The 16,050-nt window shown below is 35.9% G+C and overlaps 1 protein-coding gene across 2 annotated transcripts; it reads right to left on the bottom strand.

Annotated features, from left to right (window-relative positions):
* Nucleotides 1–141: 141 nt before the first annotated feature.
* Nucleotides 142–15,954, bottom strand: stradb (STE20 related adaptor beta). 2 transcript variants are annotated; one of them, XM_039649247.2, is made up of 13 exons: nucleotides 15,730–15,954; nucleotides 14,772–14,842; nucleotides 14,597–14,658; nucleotides 11,981–12,064; nucleotides 9,637–9,733; nucleotides 9,390–9,511; nucleotides 7,906–8,014; nucleotides 7,694–7,817; nucleotides 5,998–6,169; nucleotides 4,549–4,653; nucleotides 4,230–4,477; nucleotides 2,090–2,132; nucleotides 142–1,995 (listed from the first exon to the last, which is right to left on the bottom strand). In XM_039649247.2, the coding sequence occupies exons 3-13, from the start codon at nucleotides 14,606–14,608 to the stop codon at nucleotides 1,834–1,836; spliced, it is 1,278 nt and encodes a 425-aa protein (XP_039505181.2). In that variant the 5' UTR covers nucleotides 14,609–14,658; nucleotides 14,772–14,842; nucleotides 15,730–15,954; the 3' UTR covers nucleotides 142–1,833. The 2 variants fall into 2 exon arrangements, with proteins under 2 accessions (XP_039505181.2, XP_088989876.1); XM_089133750.1 differs by lacking the exon at nucleotides 4,549–4,653.
* Between the last annotated feature and the right edge of the window lie 96 nt (nucleotides 15,955–16,050).

Below are 16,050 nucleotides of genomic sequence, written 5' to 3'. Positions count from 1 at the left end.
TCATTGAGGGAACTAATAAATAATACATTAACTAATGTTAACATATGAGACCTTATAAGTGTTACCGATAATTATTTATCTGACAAATTTAATAAGAAAAGGCAAAAAGAAAAGAAAAAAAAATGACTAGACACCAAAGAGTTGAGAAACAGAGTAAGAATATATTTATCATATGTCTAAATACAGTGAATACAATATCAGTCACAGTTAAACCTGCTCACTCCTTCAGTTTGATCATGATTGCGTTCCAGAGCACATGTTGAGGCAGTGTTGACGGCCGTTTGAACAGCACAGCGTTGATGGCTTGGTTTATTTCATCACAGGATTAAAACATATGCAGTTTCTTCATAAAGAGAAAGAGGAGGAGGAGGGTTTGGGAAATCAGAACAGAGATACACACACAACACATGTACTGTACACACACCCACACGTTCACGGTCACAGGCTGAGTGGGTGATGTACTAATAACCTTCACACACACACACATGACATCTGCCTCTCAGCATTCATGGCTCAGATTGATGACCTCACTCATAGGAGCTGGATCAAATCCAGTGATTGGCTGCTGTGAACATCAAACAGGAAGCTCTGATCAAACATCCCAAATCACATACTTTCCTACTGTCTATATAGTAGGTGAAAAACAGTCTGTGACAAAAGAAGTAAGTCTGAATTCACAGTACTCATAAAAGAGAAGGCAAAAATGACCCGGATGACCTACTTCCAGCGAGGGTGCATACGATGGACACTTTACCATCCCATGAGGCCACGGGAGAGGATTAGTGAATCACAGTGAGGCGAAGCAACTGATACTGGTAGGTCACATGATAACGAAAACATGGCAAATGAAGTCCAGATCACATAGAATATACTTTTTTTAGTGGCTGTCAAGTAATCAATTATTCAAAATAAGTACCTACTCAAGAGAATATGCCATTTTGGTCTAATGGGAGTGAATACTGTAGTACTTGGGTGACCCACTCCATTAGTCAGAATCTGCAGCACACAGATGAGCGCACAACACTGAATAAGACACAAGTCACGTGTCTTTCTTTCATTTTTCTGTCCATAATTAAAGTAAAACCGTTGCATAAAGTCAATCTGAACACTTCCTGTTTATCAAAAGGTCTTGCTCGTCCCAAATAGCTAATAGTAGGGCTGCACGATTTCAGGGAATAAAAACTTGTGATTTTTCTGATAAAAACTGTGCTAGTGATTTAATAAAAAAGCTCTAAGCTCTAAACGTAGTGATTATATATAAATATGAGTATAATAATAATATTAAACAAAATATTACTATTGTAATGTAAATTAAAGAAAAATGTACTGTGAATGAAGCCACTGAAAACACCATCAATACATGCAGTGCATATTTATTTAATTAAATAGCAGCATTTATGATTTGATAACCGCACTAAATCACAATTTCAGTTTTAATAAATTTGAATATTTATTTATTTATATTTAAATTTTAATAATCGTGCAGCCCTGGCTAATAGGCTTTCAGTTTCGGTCATGATTTTCTACCTGCTACTGATATTCAGGAAATGCTGGCATGTGCTCATTCTAGAGAGCATTTGATTGGCTAAAAATGTAGATACGCCCCATAAGTGCAAGATGATGTCACCGATATTTTGGTCCGTGAAGAGAGGGAATATAGACCAATGAGATTTCACCGTGGGTGGGCTACCGCAGTATACAAACCGAGACGATGGCAAAATAACGAAATTTAGCAGCTGGTTAGGATGGATTAACGTGGAATATATGTATCTCTAGTTGCCCGAGTCAAGGTTTGTGTGAGGAAGGAAATGGCCTATAGAGGGACGGCCATGTTTAGGAGAAGTCCCACATGCCGTCCTCCGGCTCGGCGTCGCAGGGAGACGGGGTGTTGCAGGTCTGGGTCGGCGTCCCGGATGGAGGTGTGTCTGGAGGACAGGACACTGGCACGGCCGGATACATCAAACTCAGGAAAGAGTCCCTCGTGTGTTTCTTCACCTGGAAGACAGACACACAGATCAATGCATGAAGATTTTAGGTTACACTCGAAGACTGAAGATTTAGTGAAAGCTGGATGAAAGGGTGAATCTACCTGTCTGAAAAAGGGGTGGCTGAGGAGAGCAGTCGCAGACGGCCTGAACACAAACACACAGATCGCATGGGGTTCAGTAAAGATAAAGGGCCAGACTGACCAAACAGGGCTAATTAGCACGAGAACACAATAGGAGTGGAGAGGACACACACATTAATGAACACAGACATAATGGCTAACACAATCTACCACGAGCCACAGGGGGTGGTAAATAATGGCACAAATACCAGTAAATTGATGAGCACAAAGCTTAGTAAATCACTAACTAAGGGATAGTTCACTGAAATAAATTTTTGATATGTTTTATCTTACCTCAAGGGCATCTAAGATGTAGGTGTCTTTGTTTCCGCAGTATTTTCAATTTTGATATTTTTCGGTCAAACCGTTCTTGTCTGTCAGTCACACAGTATAATGGAGGTCTATGGTCACCACCTCAAAGAGCATGCACAGAGAAGTCCAAATTAACTCGTAAATGTAAGTACACATTGATGGCCTAAGACACGAAACGAGCGGTTTATGTGAGAAAATGAACAGTATTTATATCGTTTTTACCTCTTGTAATCACAGCCACGTCAAAGTGATCTGCGCAAGCGCCACAAAGCCCCGGAAGTGATCTCTCGCGCGTGTATGTCACTCATTGTTTGCACAGAGATTTCAGAAGTTTTACCTTTCACTGTGAAGATCTAAACATATTTAGATATACAGGAAATCGCAATGGAAGACGACGTCGATGTATAAACAGACAACGTTGAATTTTTTTCACAACCACATTCAGATCACTTGGACGTGGCTGTGATTACAAGAGGTAAAAACGATATAAATACTGTTCGTTTTCTCACACAAACCGCTCGTTTCGTGTCTTAGGCCATCAATGTGTTCTTACATTTACGAGTCATTAAATCATGTTTAATTTAGACTTCTCTGTGCATGCTCTTTGAGGTGGTGACCATAGACCTCCATTATATGACTCACAGACAAGAACGGTTTGACCTAAAAATATCAACATTGAAAATACTGCGGAAACAAAGACACCTACATCTTGGTTGCCCTTGAGGTAAGATAAAACATACCAAAAATTAATTTCAAAGTGAACTATCTCTTTAACCCATTTAGGCTTAAAACGCCTGCTAAAAAGCCCTGCTTTTCTGAAAATCCCCTCCCAAAACTTTAATGTTTCCAGAAATATTTGTCAAAGCCTACTAAAATCTTAATTTCTCAGGCTCTATATCAGATAAAAACATGGAATAAAAAGCAGGCACCGCTAATGATGCAAACGCGTTTGCCAGGCTTAATAGTGACTACGCACAGATGAGAGATCCGGTCTTAAGGGTAAACACACACAGATGTGTGATCCGGTTTTAATGGGTTAATAAATAAAATGTATATATTTTTTGCATTTCATTAAAAATATATATTTTCGTGTTATGACTTATAATTATTTAGCTGATTTTGACATTAACAGATAAATGTGTCACATTGTATAAACTAAACTTCTGAGAGAACATTTTTGTTAATAAAGTGGACTTTATTCCAAAGTTCCCCTTAAGTCCACTTCTAATGTTAATAAAGTTTTTGTGCAAAAAAAGTAAGAGAATAGTAATAGAATGGTAACATCATGTCGCAATCAATAAATTACCAAAAAACCTTATGCAAAAATTATTTTTTGACATATTTTGTATAAAGTGCCTATAGACAATTTGATTACAAAAATGTAATCTCAATGTCAAGTTTAGAGGGGTTATTCACATCTACAGTACTAATAAAATCCAACCCTAAAGTTTAGGTTTTTGTTTTATTTCAATTTTCCACTGACGTCCACTTATAATATTAGTAAAGTTTTAACATTTTTAATAAGAATAAATCAAATTGTGACACTGAAGACTGGAGTAATAATGCTGAAAATTCACAGGAATAAATTATATTTTAAATTATATCACAATAGAAAACAGTTCTTTTAAATTCTAATAATATTTCACAATTATACTATTTTTACTGTATTTTTTGATCAAATAAATGCAGCCTTGGTGAGCAGAAGAGCCTTTCAAAAACATTACAGACCCAAAACTTATGTTGAAATTCGCATAAAAGCTTCATGTGTCCATTTCGAGCTCTGGCAGTGTAGTGTGTTTGCGGTCTCTACCTGCGTTCAGGCTGCTGCTGCAGGCACAGTTGGACCAGGTTGTGCAGTGTGACCGAGTGGTTTTTGGGGGCGGGGCTTTGAGGTCTCTCTGCAGTGGCAGTACGAGTCAGACTTCCAGTCGCAACACTCTCGCCGATCCCCGAATCCACACCGGAGCGCGACACCTTGAGCGCCCCCATGTCTCCGAGCGGGTAAGGGGGGACGTCGAGGAGACAACAGTGAGAACCCCGCAGCTTCTGAAGCAGCATCTGAAAAAGAAACAGCGTTCAGCAATCATAGCTGCATGCTCACAGATGGCACAGGTGAAGAACTGCAGTACCAGAGTGGGCGGCATGTCCTGGAACGGCACTCTGCCACTGACCAGCTCGCATGCCAGGATTCCCAGACTGTAGATGTCGGATTTCACTCCATAGCCATGAAGATCCTACGGCCGATATTAGTAAACCAATTGATTAATGGACTGCTATAGCATGATTTTTTTTGTAGATTAAGTTAGCTTCTTCCTTCTCCTTTTTTTTCTATATTCTTTTTTTTCTCTTTTGAACATGCTGAGTTTAAATATACTCTGTTATCAATGACCATGTTCTGAAGAGGAAAAGGAAATGAAAAGAAATAAAATTATTTATTCATTCATTCATATATACAAACTCATATACTCTCTCTCACACACACATACACAAACATAGAGACTACTTTCAAAAACATTAAAAAACCTTCATGTTTCCTCTTTCAACTTTCGACCTGTAGTGAATCCGTCAGAAATATATATATATATATATATATATTATAATATGCTAATTTGGTGCTCAAGAAACATTTCTTATTATCAATCATGAAAACAGTTGAATATTTTTGTGTAAATCCTAAAATAATGTTTTTTCAGAATTCTTTGCTAAATAAAAAAGTTCGAAAGAACAGCATATATTTGAAATAGAATACTTTTGTAACGTTAGAAACGTAATTACTGTCACTTTTGATCAATTTAATGACTAAAAATATTAATTTATTTAACCCTAAAACCGTATTCTGGACAAATGTGGGCAAAATAGTTTTGATTTATTTTTTAAAAATACTTCCCTTGATGGCTACTTTTCCTAAGTTTGTCTCCTGAACACACACACTTTTTTTTGACTCAATTCTACAATGTTAAGTGGGTGAAAAAAAACTGCATAATCTTGTATTTGGGTCAAAAATGGGCACCCATAGAAATGAATGGGAAAAACTGTAATTTAGAGCATTCTAAAATAAGCCAAATTAAGACACCAGGTGACAGCAAAGCCACTTCATCTTTAGGTTTTAGCTCTAAGAACTTACTGGAATGATATTTTAATGTAGTAAAAATAAAACATATAATTTATATAGAAAATATGGTACTTTTTGAAGTAAATAAATTCAAAAATACCCCCAAAATAAAAAAAGAACCCCGTAAATAGATAGACAAAACTTTATCGAAGACATTGATATAACATTTATAATAAATAAAAATTAGGATCACACTTGAGTCCTATGTGCCCACATTTGTCCACAATTACAGGATTAAGGGCTATAAAGTGAATACGGTTTGAGTGTTAAAAGAAATCTTAGTAACGCCAAACTATTGAAAGGTAGCATGTATATCAGACAGTTTTGGATATTTAATTGTGCATGCTCATTTTTTACATTAAGAGTGCACCTGTCATAATCAAACGCTTTATTTCATATATTGTTTATTGTTTTATACTGTCTATAATGCTGCTGTTTGGACCAGCTTTCACATGTGGATTGTCACCTGTCGCAGAAGCTCCGGGCTCAGCCACGGCAGGAGAGACGGACTGTGCTGAGGCATGTCAAACACAGCTCTCATCCTCTTGCCATCCTTCATCAGACTGTACACACTCTGAAGCCCTGACAAACACACACGGCCCTCAGCTGACAGCAGCACATGACTCGCCTTCACACCTCTGCAGGAGAGAAGAGAAGAGGCCAGATTAAAGAGATTCATTTAAACCAAACCCATAAGACTTTTATTCATCTTCGGAGCTCAAACTAAGATATTTTTAATGAAATTTGAAGTGATTTCTGTCGCTTCATTAAAAGTCTGTCCACCCAAAACTCTGACGGTTCAAATCTTTCATAAAGAGATCGTAAAATAAAGATTTATTGGGCAGTTTAATCCAATTCTTCAATCGCTTTATATTACAAACAAATTAAATTCAGGCATTTATTCACATTTAAACATCAACAGAAGCTCAAACATGCTGTGTGAGATGCGAGAATGAATCAAGCATGCTTGATCTCCGTTTACCATATTTGAATGCTGATCAATGTTTATATGTGAAGAAAAAACCCAAATGAATCATATAAAGCGATTGTTTCTCTTCAGAAGCTTTGTGCTGTTTCCCAATTCCCATACTTTCCATCCTAAAAAAGTTAGAAATAATGCGTTTAAATCATAGTATGTTGTAATGAGTGTTCCATTGATACCTTTAGTCTACTATTTTTTATAAGTTAAAATATGAAGTGCAGATCCTGAGCTGAATTAGTTCACTCTACTGGCTAATATTGCCAACAAACAATTGTGTTTGGACCATAGATATCCATAACAATGCGCTGCTGGCCAATGGAGGTCAACGTCCGCACTTGGCGGCCATCTTGTCACAGGCAGCTCGCTCACTCGTAACATTGTGTTGAATGGCGAATGTACTTTTTAAATAACCATAACTTGCTCAATTTTCTACCGATTTTCAAACGGTTGGGTTTGTTATAAACGTCAGAGATGTAGCTATTACACTGATGAATAATAAGTGTATAAATAAATAATCAACTAGAATTGTAGCCACGTTAATAACCTTTGTAAGAAACCAAACCGTTTGTAAATCCGCCAAGATTTCAGCGAGATAAGAGTATTTGTGTTCGTGCTGATCACTCATCTTACATCAGGAACCACAGAGCCCGCCAGAAAGCTTGCCTGTGACAAGATGGCCACCGATAATGACGATAGAGACTCCGCCGTAAGACATCTAGCCTTTATTATGGATATCTATGGTTTGGACAAGGATTCTTAAAAAAAACTACAAACATGGCGGATAAGCGAGACCGATAGTAAGTAGAGAGGTTTAGATAAAAGAGTGATTACCTAACAAAAATATATTTTGTCAATGTTATCCACATTATATTTCATCTGCAACAGCATTATGAACTTTTATAAAGATATGTTTGGTCATAAACTTTTAAATGCATTATTATTTAAACACATGAGGAGAGTCTCCGCATGAACGACACACGACTGGCCGATCAACGTGGCCGTGCGTTTCTCTCTGATACAATAGGAAATAAGTTATATTAAATTGAATATTAGAGGATTTTTTTGTTCTCTCGATGAAAGTCTGATGGTTTTGGTATGACATGAAGGCAAGTAAATGACAGAATTTGAATTTTTGGGTGAACTATCCCCTCTGTGAAACCGAGCGCCCTCATGCGCTCACCTGTGCACGTAGCCCATGTGATGCAGGTACTCGAGCGCTCGGAGAACCCCGTACAGCAAGTACGCCATCAGAGACTCGCTCATTCCATCTGGAAAGTACAACCTGAGCAGAGAGTCTGCAGAACCTGAATGAAACACGTGCAGAGAAATTACACCAGGGAAGGATGGGGACAGAAAACACAAAGCAAGAGACAGATGAGTGTGAACTCTTACCGTAACTCATGAGCGGAGACAGAACCCAGAGCTGACAGCAGGAGCTGAACACCAGTCTGGACGTGAGCAGGTTCGGGTGACGGAACCGTCTGGACAGCAGAACCTCATTCTGCAATTAATGCACAAGCACAATGGGCTTTTCCGAGAAAAGGTTGTGTGTATGTCTCTAAAATCTGAAAATGCCCTCACGATTAGTCAATCCTCTTCTGACCCTAACTCGAGGACAATCATCATAACAGGGCCAAAAAAAAAACTCAGATATGTATATATACTCTCAGAAAAAAGGTACAAACGCTGTCACTGGGGCTGTACCTTTTCAAAAGGTAAACTTTTGTCCATTTTAGGTGCTAATATGTACATTTTAGGTGTTAATGTGTCCATTTTAGGTGTTAATGTGTCCATTTTAGGTGCAAAAAAGTACATTTTAGGTGTTAATATGTACATTTTAGGTGCTAATATGTCCATTTTAAGTGTTAATATGTACATTTTAGGTGCTAATATGTCAATTTCAGGAGCTAATATGTCCATTTTAGGTGCTAATATGTCCATTAGGTGGTAATATGTCCATTTCAAGTGTTATGTACATTTTAGGTGCTGATATGTACATTTTAGGTGCTAATATGTCCATTTCAAGTGTTATGTACATTTTAGGTGCTGATATGTACATTTTAGGTGCTATTATGTCAATTTCAGGAGCTAATATGTACATTTTAGGTGCTAATATGTCCATTAGGTGGTAATATGTCCATTTCAAGTGTTATGTACATTTTAGGTGCTGATATGTACATTTTAGGTGCTAATATGTCCATTTCAAGTGTTATGTACATTTTAGGTGCTGATATGTACATTTTAGGTGCTATTATGTCAATTTCAGGAGCTAATATGTACATTTTAGGTGCTAATATGTCCATTAGGTGGTAATATGTCCATTTCATGAGCTAATATGTACATTTTAGGTGCTAATATGTCCATTGGGTGGTAATATGTCCATTTCAGGAGCTAATATGTACATTTTAGGTGCTGATATGTACATTTTAGGTGCTAATATGTACATTTTAGGTGCTAATAATTTTAGGTGATAATATGTACATTTTAGGGGGTAATATGTCCATTTCATGAGCTAATATGTACATTTAGGTATGTACATTTTAGGTGTTAATATGTACCACTAAGGTACCAATTTGCAGCCTTTGGGTACAAAAGTGTACCTTTTGAAAAGGTACAGCCCCTTTTGTACCTTTTTTTCTGAGAGTGTATATATGTATATATATATATATATATATATATATATATATGCTCCATTCATAAACAAAAACAGATGAAATCAATAGAAATGCCAATCCCATAAAAGTCTGAAAATTAAAAATATATATTTTTACATATTCTTTTCTAAAGTTTCAATAAACAATGTGATTTTGAAACTTCAAAGCTTCATTTTGAAATAGTATTAATCAATGGTAAGCTCTCGTAAGTGTCCTACACACCATCAGCTGCAGCAGCTCATCTTCTGTACACTCGTCCAGGTTTGTGTTTTTTACTGCCACCAGTCTGCCAGACGGTGTGTGGCGTGCCATGTTCACCTGACTGAGGTTATTAAAGCCCCGGCCTGCACATATATACAAAAATACCCACACACATAAGCATTCAGAACAGAGTAAGACATATGGTTATACATGATATAAACAAGATAACTAACTTATATCATACTATTCAGCAAGACATGATCCCTACCCAGTTGTGACAGCAGCTGATAGTGGGAGGAGTCAGTGGAAAGATCTGTGATGTCATCTCCATCCGTCAACACAGAACACGGAGAGACGTCACTGCTCTGTCACACACATAAACACAGCAAATCAACGACATCAACACATGTCACGCATACAAACAGAACTCTACTACTGTACATGGGTAAATCTATCATGGAAGAATATTCACAGGTCTCAGATCAGTTTTATCCTGCATGATAGTATAATGACTGAAAAACAGGTAAACTAAAGCAATTAAAAACACGTAAAGCTGAAATAAAATCTAAATATTAGATGAAAAAGTTTAAAGCTTGGCTTTGGTGTTCCTCATTAGTACAAGTCTTAAACATTGTTTTTTTTTTTCTTGCTTTGAATAATATTGTTATATTGAATTTCATAAGCAAGTCTTGTTGCAGAAACAGAAAATGCATCGCATCACTTTGCACTTTAAGGGGTGATTGAGTTACGTTGCAAATGCAATTAAGCCAGATTTGATATTATTCATGTAGCTTCTATAAATATGTCAACACTACAGCCAACTTCAGCTCATTTTGTATTGAAAATCCTAGTAGACCACGTATAATAACTCTAGACCATGAATAGGAAAGTGACTCAGCAGGCTGCAATAAAAGACTAAATATTCCTGTCACAGGAGGGGAACCAGTGAGCTTTCATCCAGAAGATGGGACAGAAAAACTGCTTTGTGACGCCCAACACAATGGATCCACTCAGAACACCTTTTTACAAAACAACAATCTGAAACTCACTGGAGCTTGTGCTGAATATCCAATGATGTTTCAATTGGCATGACTGATGTGTCCATCGCAAGACATAGTGTCTGCTAAAGGACTTTCACAATGACAACTATTTGCAGCGACAAAGTGACTGGAAGTCATTGATTTTAAATATGATTTAAAGCGACGTGTGCAACGGAGGCCGATGGCAATGCGACAAAGTTAAGCTGGGTTCAAAATTTCATAATGGATATTTAGGTATCAAACAGGACACAGATTTAAAATGGAATTATTATTATTATTATTATTATTAACACAAACATGATGATATTAGTAATGATTGAAATGTGATTTAAAATACTGTATATTACAACAGAAAACAGTTATTTTACATTATAAAATATTATTTCACCTAATATTTTGTAATTGTATCCTGTTTAATATAAATAAATACATAAATAAGCCCTTGGTGAGCATTAATATTCTGTGGGTGTGTGTGTATATATATATATATTTATTTTATCTTTTATTAGGGCTGTGCAAAGATTAAATGCGATTAATCCAAAATTAAAGTTTGTGTTTCCATAATATATTTGTGTGTGCTGTGTATATATATATATACACAGTATTTGCATGCAAATCATTCTTAAATATATACATGCATGCATATGTATTTATATATACAAAATAATTATACACAGCACACACACACACACATAAATTATGGAAACAAACTTTTATTTTGGATGCGATTAATCGCAATTAATCTTTGCAAGGCCCAAATATATATATTTGAGCTCAAAGAGTTATTATTTTCATAGTCTATATTATTATAGAGTTATCTTGATTGAAATATAAATATAATATATAGCAAATCCCCTTTTGATAGTAACATTGTAATTTCAAATAATGCCTAAAATGAGTGTTAAAATTTTTTTTTTTTTACATTTTAGAGATTCGTTCACAAACACTGATCATTCATTAATGAAACAAGTGAAGTATTTATCGGTGAGTCATTGAATCAATCATTCATTCAAACCAATTTAGTTTATTAATTAAACATTTTTAAATAGACTGCAGCAATTATTTTGTCAGATCCTCCAGTAACGTACATGTTATTTTATTAAGTTGTCCGTTCAGAAACACAGTTAAATCGTGATTTCAATTTGAAACCAAACACAATTGTGATTCTTAATTTATCCACAATTGTGGAGCTTTAATATATCTAGACAGATAGATAGAAACATGCATATATACATACACAACTATAATATTGACAGTACCGCTTGTAGATTAAATAAATTAAAATATATCTGACATGTTTCGTCACACAATCACTGTGTGACTACATTTCTTAGAATAGCAACTTACATAAATTCCTCTTCCTGTCATTCAACACCCTGTGGTTTGTGGCCAATTCAATTCAAATTCTACCTGAAACCACATTGAGCCAATTCCTAAATTTACAATTGTGACAATTGTCCTGTTAGCGATCAACAGTGCAGTAATTTAATCAGAGTCTGTGTGAGTTTTCCAAGAGTGATGCCTTAAACACACCACTGAGGCCATGATGATCTACTATTAAACTCCACTGACCGAGCACTGATGGCTGATGTCTTCATACTGCTCCTCTATGCTGATGGACTGGACATGTGAGTGGGACGAGATACAGGTGCAGTCCTGAGGGGAAGAGGGGAGGAAAGATGAGACACAACCCCCACCCCACAAATGAATATGGAGATGAATACGAACATCCAAAGTATGAATATGCATTAAAGGGTGGGCTGAAGGGCAAAGCAAGACAAGTCAAAAGGAAGAGATGATTATGGAAATCAAACTAGCCATGTTTGATTAAGCTTTGGTCACAGGAATGATCCAATGCAAAAAGTCAACATGAAAAAAAAAGAGACAACTTCCATAATGTGACGCATTACTGAGTAAAACGGGATCTGGTGTAAGTGCATTATGCGTTTGCTTTTACAAACTGAGGGCCGAATCATGCATATAGAACCGACGAGCGAGACCTTAACAGACAATGATAATATTAATAATGAATTTATGTATAATTATGAACAGGCTTGGGAGGGTTACTTTAAAAATATATTCTGTTACAGTTACAAATTAATTCATAAAAAAAGTATTTAGTAACGTAATCCAAGTAATGAAAGTAATGTAACTGATTACTTTTGGATTACTTCAACGAGAGATATTATTTTAAAAAACAACAACTTTTATGTATTAAGAATTTCACAGCCCTGAATAAATATTTATGTAAAGGACTACAGACATCTAGTGGCTACAGTATGGTATTACAGATTTCTTTGTTTTATTTTTAACTTCACATGTACGAGGAAAAAATTAAATGGAAATGTTTCTTCAACTGGAAAAGAGAGAATACAAATTCTTTTTTTTTTTAAAGCAAATATAATAAAGAATTTTTAGACAATGGAAATGTTTCTTCAACAAGAAAATAGAGAATGCAAATGATTCTTTAGGTTGGATGTCGAGTCCTTCGATAAAGAAAGTGTTTTTGTTGCTGGAAGGCACACGTTGCACTGTACAATCATGTTGTTGGCATTTTGTTCTTTTAAAACAAAATATCAGCGGAATTCCAAGAAATTAAAGCACGTTTACATCGTTTCTTAGCGGCAGTGATTCGATCTATGTCTGAGGAGAATTAGATGCTGTTATTTTGCGCGTGCACCAGCGGGTGGCACACGTGACTCGTGACGTGTTGTTAGTCTTTAATCAAGCAACGCTTAATATAGTGTTGCTCAAGCAAAATACAGATTTATTTAGTTTTAAATGAAACCATTGTAATCCTGAAAGTACCAACCCTTTTTGTTAGTAATTTTAAGTAATTTTTGTATCCTGATTACATTACGCTGGTACATGTATTACGTTACTTAGGCTACTACCAAAATAGTCTCTGTTACAACCCAACCCTGATTATGAATTATGATTATTCATTTTGATTATCATGAATAATGCTGGAAGAACACTTAATGGTAATTTTCCAGAATGTTCTTTTAAATAGAATTGATGTCAAAATGTTCTTTTATAACATTAGTTAAAAACAATCCAATGGGTAGGGTACTGATGCCAAATTAACATCTGTTTTCATGGCTATTAATCACAGTATTTATTTATTTATTTATGTATTACTGAGTGAAACAGGATCCATTGTAAGTGTAACACGCTTTGTGTGTGTTTTTAAGTCATGCTTAATATAGACCTTATTCACAGCAGTGCCACATTAGATTTTTATCAAAGCGGATGAAAGAGAGGCTGTGAGGGACAGACGTACATCTCTTCAGTGAATGAAACACAGCTAAAATATCTTCAGTCGACAAAACCTGAGTTGTGGAAAATTATAAATGATCTCAGAGCTTTACATAGTTTTTACAGCGGATTGAAAACACGTCAAGTTTATCTATCACTCACTGCCTCGCTTTCATACCTGTTAATTATGCACGATATATCGAACACCATATCAGTATCGGCCGATATATGTTCATTTTTAATGTTATCGTTATCGGTCAGATAAGAAAATTTGCCCCGATATCTTAAAGCCGATAAATAATGGATTATTTCTTTCAGCTGAGGCACTTCAGATGCGCACTGTTCAACGTGATGATTTTGAATTGCTTGAAATATGATTAGAAACACTTCAAAATGTGCAGCGCTCGTCAATCATAGGCTTCATACAATTATAATGAGAACATGCCTTTTAATGGTGAGACTTTTGTTTAAGTAATCTCTCAAAAATTACATAAAAACTTAGAATTATCAACCACCAATACGTCAGTTATCAGCTTTCAAATATAAAAAATTATCGTATCGCTGCTCTGAATAAAGTCTATAGAAGCTTTATTGAATCCAGAACATTCCTTCATGAGTGAGACATTGACACAATCCCCTCTTCAGAGGTGAGGTGGAGAATTGGTGGATATTAATGAGGGCGTTTATTATTAAAAGTGTTGATATCTAGGGACTAGAGAAGAATCAGGCCATGGATTTTGTTCAGTCCTTGTTCATCTTCAGTTCATTTTTCCCAGGCTACTTCATTCCATAAAAACATCCAACTATACTGAATACTAAACCCACTCATGAATCAAAACCAAACATTTCTGATACCTAAAAACAAGACCTGAAGAAATGAACACAGAAAGCATGAATCATGAGCTTAGCAAAAAAAGATTCGACTCTCACCAGAAACGACATGAGGTGCTTTTGGCTGAGCTGATGCTTCACTGGAGTTCATTTATCTGATTCTGGAGACAGTGAAAAAAAAAAAAATGAGTGCTTCTACAAAAAAAAAATGCCACGCTGCATTTGTCATTGCAAGAAAACAATTGCATGAAAAGCACAGTGTTTTTCCGCTTACCTGGCTTTTGCTCGGATTTCACCGCATAAAAAGACAGGCTTCATCTCATTTCATGCTCCTCCATTAGAGTCCTATGGAACAAACCAAACGCTTTCAAGCAAATATCAGATTTTCCAGGGCTTAAATAACATTGCATATGATATGATACACTATATATCGAGCTGATTATTTCTCAACAGTATCATTTCAAATATATCCTGTCTGAAATTCCTCATGCATCCATGCACTGTGCCCACGAACAGAGCAGCCGGATTCAGTGTCTGCTCCGCTTGAATGAGTCTTTGAGTCTGATCTCCTCTCTGCTCCACACATCATCATCATCATCATCTTCAGTTATCTTGTCACATCTGTCCAGGCACATCAGCTCTCATATCACCACAGATGACATTGGGAACTACTGTCCATTTTGTGCCGTTATGTAATTACTGTTATCAGCATCGAAATGAGTTGCCAGATTACACTTTAGGGAAATATTAAAGATTATTACATATTTACAGCAAAAAGACTAGAATTCTTAGTTAGATCGCAATTGTACATTAAATGAATGCATACTGATGCACAATGCAGAAGATCTACTACATCCCCAAATTGGATGAAATCTTAATTATTAATTATGTAATTATCAGAGCAACTGACAGCATGGTGTCCTTCCTAGTCCTTGACAGTGAATGCATGTAGGTTAACAGGGTTAAGAAAAGAAACATCTTCAAGAAAGAGCCATGGTGCTCTAGAAGGCTCTAAAATAACCTGGACTTTAACATTAAACCCACCTTGTTTCATTTAAATTTAAATAATGTTGCATTAGTGCGTGACTGTCCTAGATACTTATGACAGTAATAATGCACGTTTAACATTATTTGCACAATACCATAACTATTGTTTTATCATATCATGGAGCAATAATTTGCTGGGTTTGATGTGACGCTTAAAGCCATTTATAATAAAAAAAACAACTCACCATTGTTATGATGAATATGGATGGAGGTTCATCTGTGAATTGTTTTTGCACCCTTGATTTTGACGGCGAGCGTCACTTCTGGGCAGTTACAGTCACTTTGTTCACATCACAGTTTTATTCTATGAGTCTAACATTTAACATTTGTAAGTTGACTTGACAAAGCTTTTCTTTACAGTCCCAGCTGATCACGTTCGACGTACCGGAGATATTTACATAATAAAGGTCTTTCATACATGTCGTAAATGAGCAGCAGAGGACTGTATATAATAAAAGTCTCTTAATAATTCCACCAAACTAGAAAGCTATACATAATAAAAGCAC

The sequence above is a fragment of the Pimephales promelas genome, chromosome 8 (assembly GCF_988280905.1).
Source record: "Pimephales promelas chromosome 8, fPimPro1.hap1.1, whole genome shotgun sequence".
Lineage (NCBI taxonomy): Eukaryota > Metazoa > Chordata > Actinopteri > Cypriniformes > Leuciscidae > Pimephales > Pimephales promelas.
Note: the sequence above shows the minus strand (reverse complement) of the source record. Positions and strands in the feature narration are given on the sequence as shown.